The following is a 12,152-nucleotide window of genomic DNA, read 5'->3' as shown; positions in this document are numbered from 1 at the left end:
AATATTAAACTAATTTAGCTAAAGTCTTTCATCTTTTAGAATGATCATGTTAGTTTCAGTTTCTTCATATGTAATCCCAGAACTATTTTTAAAAGATACGTTCTCAAGATTGCTTTAGACAACAGGCAGCATCGAGATGACACTCTTCCAGCACCACTAATCCAGAATCTGGTTTCCACTCATTGTTTTTACCTCATCGCAACTCAGACAATGCATTGACGGTGTGAGTTTAAAGTGTGTGTCCCACAGTTAGGGCAGTGATTCTAGTTCTGAAGTGAGATTTACAGAATCGGACATGGACTTATGCAATTTTTGAGCAAAATAAAATGTAGTTCTGAAAGTGCAATTTCCCCAACTTAAATGTGCGTACATGCGTGCAGGAGAGTGTGCATGTATGGGTGGGTGCATGTGTAAGCATATGAGAGAGAGTTTGTGTATGACAGGGGGTCTGTGTGAATGTGTAGGTGTGTGTTATGGGCATTTGAGTATTGGAGGGAGTAGCTCAGCTCACATCAAATTAAAACACCACAAAACCAGGTTATTGCGCAACAGATTTACGTAGAAGCACTAGCTGTCTTCACAGTTTCGTCAGTAGATTGGTTGTGGAGTATAAGATTGTAAAGCAGAATTTACAGTGTGATGCAACTAAAATTATATAATGAAAAAGACCAGGATTATTGAAGTCTCTCATCTTTTAGAATGACCATGCTGGTTTCAGTTTTTTCATATGCAAATCCCAGAACTTAAAGTTACATTGTTAAGTGAACTTTAACAGTAGATGTCATGCTATTTCAGCTCATGCATTGAAGGTATAGTGTACCCAATGTAAGGCTACCTATGCCCCAGTGTTCTATTTTATTTCTAAAAGGATTTATAGAACCGGTATGGATTCATGCAGTTTTTGAGCAAAATAAAAAATGTAGTTGTGCACATACAATTTTACCCCACAAACTTGCATATATATGCACACATGTAGTGTCAGCAGATGTATGTATAACTGTAAAGGGATAAAAGTCTGACACACACACAAGAGAGAGAGAGAGAGAGAGAGAGAGAGAGAGCGAGCGAGCCACCCACAGGTACTGAGCTTGGCTACATTGGGGGTGTTGCCTGTCACAAAGTCTACCTTAGAGGACGATAACCTGAAAGGAGGGAACTGGGAGGGAACTCTCCTGGCTGTTGATTGTTATGCGGTGTCTATTCATCCATCGCCATAGCCTTGCCTCAGGGCACCTTTGCCTGCAGCGCATGAGATAGACAATATTGGCCAAGTCACATAAGTACTTACCGCATACAGAGTGGGTAGTGTCTTTCCCCCCCCCCGTGTAATGATGGGGTTGCGTTAACACTCTGACATCTTGCCAGTGTCCATTGTGACAGGGTTGAATGGTGTTGTCCTGAAAGCCAGGCAGTTTGCTGCAGTGATTGGTGGTTGTTTAAAGGAGAGAGATGGAGGTGTGGGAAAGGTCTTGGCGAGGTGCTCATCCTCACTGATGAGGTGTTACAGACGACGTAGAACATGGGGTAGTTGTATGGAGGAGGAGATGCATATATCTAAGAATGAGACAGATAGGAGAGAGTGGTCCCATGGTGCGTTTGACGGTGGGATAAAACTCAAAGATATCACTCCGTAGTTATTTCAGTGATTCCTTGCTATAGTCCAGAGGAAGAAAATATTGATATATCTGTTATTGATCCTGCGTAGAGAACAAGTCTTGTTCGAGCCTGTGCATGAGAATGTTGGCATAGTGGGATGCCACACTGCATCTGGTCAGATAAAGAAACATGATAAGCAGTTGGAACAACTCAAAAATGCCCTCATAAGAACAGGCTACGATGCTCAACTAATCAACCACCAGTTCCGACATGGCACAGTGAGAAACCATAATGACCTCCTCAGGAGACAGACACTAGTTACAACTGACAGGGTACCCATCTCTCTCACACCATCAGCTCACCCTACTGCAAACCCATGGATAACCTCACAACGCTACACTTCTCCAGCTTCCACCAGAGACATATTAAAACAGCCATCCCTGACTGACAAGCCTTTCAAATACACAGGATCTGTTCAGATGAGGAGGAACATGATAGGCACTTGAAGTACTCAAGAATGCCCTCATAAGGGCGGGCTACGATGTTCAACTCATCGACCGCCAGTTCTGACTTGCCACAGCAAAGAAACCATAATGACCTCCTTCAGAAGACAGATATGAGCTACGACAGGGTACCCATTGTTGTCCAGTGCTTCCCAGGAGCTGAAAAACTACACCATCTTTGCACAGCCTGCAAAATGAAGATGAGCACCTCACCAAGACCTTCCCCACACCTCCATTTCTCATCTTTAAACAACCACCAAACCTCAAACAGATTGTTGCATGCAGCAAACTGCTTGGCTTTCAGGGCAACACCACATAGTGTCTGCCATGGCAGGGTTGTAAGAAGTGTCAAAGTGTTGACATGGACACTGCCATTACATGCAGGGACACCACCCACCATGTACATGGCAGGTACTCAGGCAACATTGGCTGAGTTGCCTATCTCTCACGGTGCAGACATGGTACATTGGCGAGACTGAGCAGAGGCTATGTGCAGTGTCCATTCATCCATTGCCAATCAACAGACAGGAGAGATCCCTCCCAGTCGGAGAATACTCCAATGGTCTGGGACATTCTACCTAGAATCTTCAGTTGACCATGCTCCAAGGCAGACTTCGGGACAGGCAACAATGCAAAGTGGCCGAGCAGAGGCTGATAGCCAAGTTCAGTACCAATGGGGATGGCCTCAACTGGGGCCTTGGACTCATGTCACACTACAAGTGACCCCATTACACTACACTACCTACACACACTCGCACACCCTCTCATACACACCCTCACAGACTTCTACCACTACCTCCACACACACACACCTCCCTACACAGATTTGTGGGGCGAATTTGCACTTGCAGAATTACATTTTATTTTGCTTCAAAACTGCATGAATCCAAGATTCTGTAAACCCCTTTAGGGAATAGAATCAGTCTGAACATCAGAGCACAGAGAGCCTCACACAGGATGCCTCACACTTTCAATGTATTATCTGAGCTGACATGACAACTATTGTTAGAGTTCACTTGAGAATGTAATTAAGAAAATAAAAGTTTGGGATTTACATATGAAAGAACTGAAATGAATATGGTCATTCTAAAAGATGAGTGATTTCACAAACAATCCAGCTGTTTTTCCAATATATAATTGCAGTTGCATCACACTATAAAGTTTTGCTATAAATTCTGCGTCTTACAATGTTATACTCCACAATCACCAGATGAAGGAGCAGTGCTCAGAATGCTCGAGTTTCCACATAAACCTGTTTGGCCAGAACCTGATATTGTGTAATTTTTAAATTTTGTTCATCCCAGTCCAACATCAGCACCTCCAAATCAAATGAAAATGTTCCTTGAAATGATGCGCGTATTGTTGACTAGGCAAAATTTGTTGTCCTTCATTGACTGAGATATGGAAAAGGACAACCTTCTTAAAATCACTTACTGGTCAAAGTTTGTGACTTCAAAGAGGACGTTGAGTGCAATTCCGGTTTCCTTCCTACTGGAAGGAATGTTGTGAAGCTTGAAAAGGGTTCAGATAAAATTTACAAGGATGTTGCCAGGGTTGGACCATTCGAGGTATATGCTGAAAAGGCATCTGGGTGGGTGTATGAATAGGAAGTATTTAGAGGGATTTGGAGGTGCCAGTGTTGGACTGTGGTGAACAAAGTTAAAAATCTCACAATACCAGGTTCTAGTCCAACAGGCTTACATGGAAGCATTACCTTTTGGAGCACTGCTCCTTCATCAAGTGGTTGAGGAGTACAAAATCGTAAAACGCAGAATTTCTGACGAAAGATGACTTCAACCCAAACGTTTCTCTCCACAGATGCTAGAAGTCTGAGCAGCTTTTTTTAACCCCAGCAATTCAGCTTTGTTTCTGACTTCCAGCATTCTCAATTCCTTTTTTGTTGTTCAAGACATTAAATCTTGCTTTCTCTCCAGAGGCTTCCAGTCTCTGAATTTCTCTTGCATTTTCTGTTTTTAAATCGTTACTATTTTTGATTTTGTTGAGACTTCGAAAATTCTTACAAGACCAAGTAGGGTGAACATAGGAAAAACTGTTTCTGTAGGGTCAGGGTCTAATACTTTAAGTTACACTAAAAAAAACCAACTGCATTGGTTCAGTTCAGGGAAGTGGTTCACTCTTGGCTTGTAACAGAAAATAGGAGCAGGTGTCGAACTTTTGGCATGTTCAATCTGCTGTGTCATTCATTTCGGTCATGGCTGATAATCCAATTCAGTAGCCTGTTTCCACTTTACAGCACTCCATATGCTGTATCCACATCATAGAGTCAGTATCGTACCAAATGGAAACAGACCCTTTGGTCCAACTAGTCTATCCTGTTAAATCCTTTATGAAGGCCACTAGTATTTTTCCACTACTGACATCAGGCAAACCCATCTTGAATTCTTGGTTTTCGCTTGGCATTTTATAAAAATAGATTTACATTAGATACCTTTGCTGACTGTACTGACCTACATTTGCCTTCCTCAATCTTCTCTTCACATACCTATACAAAGTTTTCAATTCAGTTTTTGTTTCCCTAAGCTTATCCACATACTCTTTCTTTCTTAAACCTCTAACGCCTTTTGCATTAAAGTGCGCCCACACCTCAGGTCTTTTTTTTTCTGGCTGATTTGTATGCCTCTTCCTTAGATCCAATACTCAAATTTCGCATACAAGCCATGGCGTCTCAATACTTGCCTGAAGTCCTAAGTGTTGAAATTAATTACTTAATAGCACAGAACTTTACATATTTCTTCACAATGTATTCATGCGCTTATTCCATTATATGTCAACCGAAATAAAAACATCAATTTCAGACTGGAGGCCTGTGATCGGGGCTTGCCACAAGGATTGGTGTTAGGTCCATTGCTTTTCAGTATCTATATAAAATGATTTGGATGTGAACATGGAGTTATGGTTAGTTAGCCTGCAGATGACACCAAAACCGGAGGTGTAGTGGACAGCAAAACAGCTTACCTCAGAATAAAACAGGATCTTGATCAGATGGGCTGAGGAGGGGAAGATGGAGTTTAAACCTAGACAATGCGCTGTATTTTACAAAGGAAATCACAACAGGACTTACACATTCAATAATAAGGTCCTGGGGAATTTTGCTGAACAAAGAGACCTTAGAGGACAGGTTCATAGTTCTTGAAAGTGGAGCCCCAGGTAGACAGGATAGTGAAGACTATGTTTGACATGTTTGCCATTTTTGGTCAGTGTATTGATTACAGGAGCTGGGAGGTCATGTTGCAGCTAAACAGGATATTGGTTAGGCTTCGTTTGAAATACTGCATTCAACTCTAGTCGACAGGAAGGATGTTGTAAAAACTGAAAAGGTTTCAGAAAAGATTTAGATTAGATGAGATTCCCTACAGTGTGGAATCAGGCCCTTCCGCCCAACCAGGCCATACCGACCCTCCGAAGAGTAACCTACCCAGGCCCATTTCCCTCTGACTGATGCACCTAACACTATGGACAATTTAGCACGGCCAACCTGCACATTTTTGGACTGTGGGAGGAAACCCATGCAGACACAGGGAGAATGTGTAAACTCCACATAGACAGACAGTCACCTGAGGCTGGAATTGAACATGGTACCCTGGTGCTGTGAGGCAGCGGTGCTAACCACTGAGCCAGCCCTAATTATAAGGATATTGCCAGGGTTGGAGCATTTGAGGTATAGGGAGAGGCTGAGACTTTTTGCTCTGGAGCATTAGGAGGCTGAGGGGTAACATTACAGAGGTTTATAAAATCATGAGGGGTATGGATAGGGTGAATAGTCAAGGTCTTTGCTTGGAGTGGGTGAGTCCAAAATTAGAGGGCACAGGTTTAATGTTAGAGGGGAAAGATTCAAAAGAGAGCTCAGAAGCAACTTCTACCCACAGAGGGTGGTGAATGTATGAAATGAGCTACCTCACAAAGTGGTGATGGATGCTGGTACAATTACAACATTGAAAAGGCATCTGGATGGGTACATTAGGAAGGTTTAGAGGGATATGTGCTAAATGCTGGCAAATGTGACTACATTAATTTGGGATATCTCGTCAGCATGAATGAGTTGGACCAAAGGGTCTGTATCTGTGCTGTACAGTTCTATGACTCTATAAATTTATGCATTGTGCATGCCCATGTACAAAGAAAAGCCAAAAACACATGTCTTCTCCACAAATGAGATTAGTTCACAATGGTAGAGGGCAAAAAAAAATCTTTCTAGTTGTAAAGTTGGGGTCAGATTGGTCATGTGCAGCCAAGATATTAACCTTGGAATATGACAAAATAATCTGCATGGAAAGATACAAATGTTTAGGTTGATACTTTCTCAACCAAATAAAACTAGGAGTTATTATGAAAGGATGTGTGGGCATTGATGGACCTGAACATCTGACTGACATGAATCAGGATAGTAGCACAGCTTGACCCATCAACTTTCAAATGGCCAGCTTTACTGATATTCTCATCTTCTGGTATCATATTTCCTGAATTTACAATATAATCGCATTGATGACGGAAATCTTATTGATATGAAGTGATACCCAGGACAAATGCATTAAATCAAGAACAGAGCTTAGTAAAATTCTGACTCAAAATTAGAAAAGGGTTTGAGATAAAAAAATATTCTGCAGCAGCTCATTTGAATAATGTCCAAAATACCAGTCTAAGTAACTTATCTCATATCACAGACATTTCTTAATGAAGTCCACAACGTGATCCACATCTGTCCCATGCAACCCTTTCTATCTGATCAGCCTGAACATAAAAACATTCCTGGTATGTTTTGAACTTTCTACTTGGACTTGAGCAGATCTCACTTGCTGCTTTTCTATACTTAAAAGATAGTTACAAATGTGTGGAGTTTTAAGTTGCACAAGTTTTGGAAAAGAAATCTGCTCAAAAAAAAAAGTAGCCCTTTTATACTTGCTGCTAGCCAACAGATAATGGTAACAACTCTTTAATAAAAATGCTTCTAAAATTATAGTATATTTACAAGAGGCAACTTGTATGTTTAATGTTGATCTGATTAGTGACATGATATCACAATAGGGTGGCCAGGTGTAAATCCTCAAAATCCCATTGCTCACATTTAATGCATGTATCAGTATTATTTCACAAAAAGGAGGCACTTTCTTTTAAGTATCTAAAATCAGATCTTCCTGATGTGCATTGTTATTTTAATTAAACATAAAAAGCAACAAGTCTTTAAAGTTCTCAATTACAATGTATTAATTGCATACCTGATTATGTAGCTTAGCAATTTTTCAAAATTCCACAGCTGCATGAAATTGCCAGATAAGAAACTATACCAGTGGTGCTCTGCAGTATCTTTAAAATTTATTTTCCTATTAACAAATTAAGTATGAAGATTTTTTAAAAAAAACTGCATTCAAAAAAGATGAGAAATTCTCAAAACACTTTTGTACGTAAATCTGATTGGATCTCAAACATTTTCCAGTAAACAACTTTTCCCTAGTTTTAATCCTTGAGAAAGAAATTCACAGTCTTAGATAGTAAGTCCATTAAGATGTAATATCTTCCACTCTTCACTTTTAAAACGGAAAGGAAATATCTCAGCACAAGAAATTCCAGTATATTATGTAGGTGGTGGGTAATACTGCCCATAGTTCCAGGGTGCTGCATAATTGTACTGTTGGAGAAGACAAAAAAAAATTAAATATACGATAGAAACTTTAAAATAAAAGCACTTAAAAACTTATTTTGGTGATCATACAATTTAAGCTTTCATTGTAAACATGTAGACTTCCAGATCAAGTATCATGGCCATATGTAAAGAAAAGCTTTGCCTCTAATCCGCTGTATTCTGATGATTTAGATTTACTTTCGTTTACCCATCAGAGACATGAGCATTGAATTAGGCGAACTTTAGGCAGACCTATGCACATTAGACTCATTGCCAAGACTATTCTTTTGTTTAAATCCCATGGATCCAGCTGATAATAGAATACCAGCCCAACAGAAAGATTAGATTTGCATGCATGTGATATGTTGAAATTCAGCATTCAACTTAGCTGCTCAGTCCACCAGATGTCTTCCTCTCTACTTCAGAGATTCTTAATGCTAAATATAAAATAATTGAGTTGCACAATAGTATAGCACAAAACTTGCAAAATATTGCAAGTGATATTTGTATTTTAGAAAAGTCTTAAATTCTAAGAGTGATTAGATTAGATTAGATTACCTACAGTGTGGAAACAAGCCCTTCGGCCCAACAAGTCCACACCGCCCGCCGAAGCGCAACCCACCCATACCCCTACATCTACCCCTTACCGACAACTACGGGCAATTTAGTATGGCCAATTCAACTGACCTGCACATCTTTGGAGGTGGGAGGAAACCGGAGCACCCGGAGGAAACCCACGCAGACACGGGGAGAATGTGCAAACTCCACAGTCGCCTGAGGCGGGAACTGAACCTGGGTCTCTGGCACTGTGAGGCAGCAGTACTAACCACTGTGCCACCGTGCCACCCACAAATTAACATTCAAAATTTAATTCTCAAATGAGGATGTTTAGCACCTCCTGGTTACTGGGAAAGTAGTTGTCTGCCATCACGAAGTACTGCAATCCATGTGGTGAAGATGCTCCGACAGTGCTATTTGAGCATACCTAGATTTTGGTCAAGAGATGGCAAAAGGATGTCAATACATCTTCAAATCTGGATTGTTTAGACTTGGAAAATAATCTACTGTATTTCCCTGAGAGGCCCGGGATAGTGCTTTTTTAAAAAAAACTTCACTTGTGGGACATGGGTGTCCCTGGCGAGGTCAGTATTTAGTGCACATCCTTCGTTGCCCTTTCAGGTGGTTGTGAGTAACCTTCTTGAACGGTTGTAATCCATTTGTTGTAAATAAAAGCACAATCTTGTTAGGCAGGGAATTACAAGATTTTGACCCAATGACACTGAAGGAATGGTGATATATTTCCAAGTCAGAATGCTAAATGACTCAAGGGGAAGTTGCAGGTGATAGAGTGTCCACATACCTGTTCTCATTCTATATGGTAATGGTATAAGTTTGGAAAGTGCTATGCAAGGATCTTTGATAACCTAGGAGATGCTGCAGTAGTAATCTTAGTGAGATGTTGCAGTGCATCATGTATTTAACACACAATACTTGTACAGTGGAGTTGTAATACATTCATCACCCAGAATATCAATTAGAAATGGAAATCCCGATTAATGTTGATGGAGAAAGTTGAAGTATACCAACAGTTGTCATGACCTAAATGACCATTTGAGGCTTAACAGATTAAAGAGACATGAGATTTTTATGATCTGTATTTTTTGTCAAACAAATTAGACTATATAAGTTTGATGATTTTACTACTCAGTCCTACAAGTGAATGTGGAGGAAGTGACACCAGAGTAGTCCTCAGTACTGTTGGTTCAGGTCCCAGGGAGAAACAATATCCCTGAAGGAGTTGATTGCAAAACATCCAATTCAACCCAAGTCAATATTTTCAAGTAGGGATTTAAAAAAAAAAGTGTATTAGCACAAAACTGAACACGGAAACTCAGTCCTTCAAACAAACCAGAAGTGAGTTGATGATTCTCAAACTACTTACCTGATACCAAGCATTGTAATTATATGCAGACTGATTAGCCTGCAAGTCCCCACTCATCAGCTGGGCAGATGCTAATGTTGCATCACTTCTTTGCTTTTTCTCCTCTGGCTCTTCTGACCTAACACACAGACACTTAAATTTATATAAAGCATTTCATTCTAGAACATATTTTAGAAGGAAGACTTCTGTTGTGAAAATTTGGGATAACCATATTGGTGACAATAAATTGAAATGTATGTTAATTTTAATTCAAATATAATGAGGAATGTTCTATGGTAATAAAACTCGAGATACATTTAACAATGTATGATAAAGTTAGAACATCACTTCAACTCTGCAGCAACATTTATCCAGACAAAAATTTAATAAAACTTTTCAATATTTGCCCAAGCTTCAGACTTCACTTCTGCCTCATTCTTCCTTTCTCCAGCTTTTCCTTCCTTGCCCTCACTCCCAGCAGACTAGCTATGGTAGTTCAATTTAAGTCTAAAAGTCCTCTTGTAACTTTGAAGCAAGAGTTCTGCTGCATGATTAAAAATCCCTACACTTTGGCTTGTGCTTAAGGTACATCCAAGTCAACCCAGCCATGGATACACAAGGAGCTACTGGAGCAATGTTTGCGACCAACTCTTTCCTTATGAATGTTCCACTTGACCTCACCTAATTCAAAGTTTCATATTTGCATTTTTTAAAAAGGGAACAAATTTGCTTTGTGATGCCACTTGTCAGCTTTATACTTCAGCCTCATTTCCTTATTTATTGCAATTCTGTCAACTCCTGCTACTCACCCAGCTTACCATCAGAAATTAAGTCCTTATTTTGATGTTCTTAAAACACTTTTCAAAAATTTGCACTACTGCCCAATTCTGGAGTTGTAAACGTTTCTATCAAGATAACTGCAGTACAACCCATTCTTCCCATTCCCACAAAAATTATATGAAAAATAAATGAGTATATCTGAAAAAAAAAGACGTCAAGATAAAGCTTCTTGTCTTGCACACACCATCAGACAATTTCCAAGAAATATCAAAGTAAAGAGAAAACATTTATAATGCACGAAAATAAAAAAGTTGATTGATTCGCAAGTGGACTGATTAATAAAGGCTTTAATCACAGAAAGCAGATAAGGACCCACAGTTAGCTGCCAAGCTGTGTTTCACTTTTAAACCAGACAAACTGACCCCAATTGGTCAAGGCTCAACTGGTCTGCGATAAACCAGAAAACGAGTCAGAGTCCCACAGCATAGAGACGTACCCATTAGTTCAAATTGGTCCACCCACACTAACCCCACTTGCCTGCACTTGGCCCATATCCTTCTAACCTATCCTATCCTTGTATTTGTCCAAAATGTCTTTCAGAATGCTGCTAATGTACACTCCAAGCACTTTCGTTGACAGCTCATTTCATAGCCGTACCACCTCTGTTTAAAAAAAGTTGCCCCTCAGGTTCCTTTTTATTCTTTCCCCTCTCACCTTAAAACTGATGCCCTCTAGTTCTCGATTCCCTAAACCTGGGAAAAATACTGAGTGCATTCACCCTATCTGTGCCTCATGATCTTATACACACCTATCAGATCACCCATCAGTCTCCTACGTTCTAAAGAAAGAAGTCCTAACTTGTCCAATCTCTTTCCCCTAACTCAGACCCTTGAGTCTTGACAACATCCTCGTAAACTTTCTTCTGCTCATATTTTGTATTGAAAAAAGTTTGATTAGATAAGATTAGATTCCCTACAGTGTGGAAACAGGCCCTTCAGCCCCACAAGTCCACAATGACCCTCCGAAAAGCAACTCATTCAGACCCGTTCCCCTACATTCATCCCTGACTAATGCATCTAACACTACGGGCAATTTAGCATGGCCAATTCACCTAACCTGCACATCTTGGACTGAGGGGGGGAAACCGGAGCACCTGCAGGAAACCCACGCAGACACTGAGAATGTGCAAACTCCACACAGACAGTTGCCCGGAGGCAGGAATTGAATCCGGGTCCCTGGCGCTTGAGGCAGCAGTGCTAGCCATTGAGCCACCGTGCCTTTTCTAACATTACAAAAGGATCTTCATCAAATGGGCTGCAAAATAGCAGATGGGAGTTCAATCTGGAGAAATGAGAGGTATTGCATTTTAGTACACACAGGGGCAGGACTTACACAATTAATGGTAGGGTCTTGGGCAGAAGTTGTAGAACAGACGAACCTCAGGGCTCAGATACCGGATTCTTTGAAGTCTGAACCATATATAGACAAGGTGAGAAAAGAGGTGTTTAGCATGCTTGCCCTCATCGCTCAGTCCTTTTAGTACAAGTTTTGGGTTGTCACATTAAGGTTATACAGGATTTTGGTGAAGCCTCTGCTAGAATACTGTGTCTAGTCCTGGTTGCCCTGCTACAGGAATGATATTATCAAACTAGAGAGGGATCTGAAGAGATTTACCAGGGAAGTAAGTAATTTAATCTAATTAGGGGTTTAGATA

At 40.4% G+C, this 12,152-nt stretch overlaps 1 protein-coding gene across 2 annotated transcripts in view; it reads right to left on the bottom strand.

The window, feature by feature from the left end:
• Positions 1 to 7,034: 7,034 nt before the first annotated feature.
• Positions 7,035 to 12,152, bottom strand: part of prpf39 (PRP39 pre-mRNA processing factor 39 homolog (yeast)) — a 64,520-nt gene continuing 59,402 nt past the window's right edge. For both annotated transcript variants that reach the window (XM_072568428.1, XM_072568429.1), the window contains exons 13-14: positions 9,680 to 9,797; positions 7,035 to 7,743 (exon numbers count right to left, since the gene is read on the bottom strand). In XM_072568428.1, coding sequence (XP_072424529.1) covers positions 7,690 to 7,743; positions 9,680 to 9,797 — 172 coding nt within the window. In that variant the 3' untranslated portion in view covers positions 7,035 to 7,689. The remainder of the gene's footprint in view (positions 7,744 to 9,679; positions 9,798 to 12,152) is intronic.

Source organism: Chiloscyllium punctatum, chromosome 4 (genome assembly GCF_047496795.1).
Source record: "Chiloscyllium punctatum isolate Juve2018m chromosome 4, sChiPun1.3, whole genome shotgun sequence".
Taxonomy (NCBI): Eukaryota; Metazoa; Chordata; class Chondrichthyes; order Orectolobiformes; family Hemiscylliidae; genus Chiloscyllium; species Chiloscyllium punctatum.
Note: the sequence above shows the minus strand (reverse complement) of the source record. Positions and strands in the feature narration are given on the sequence as shown.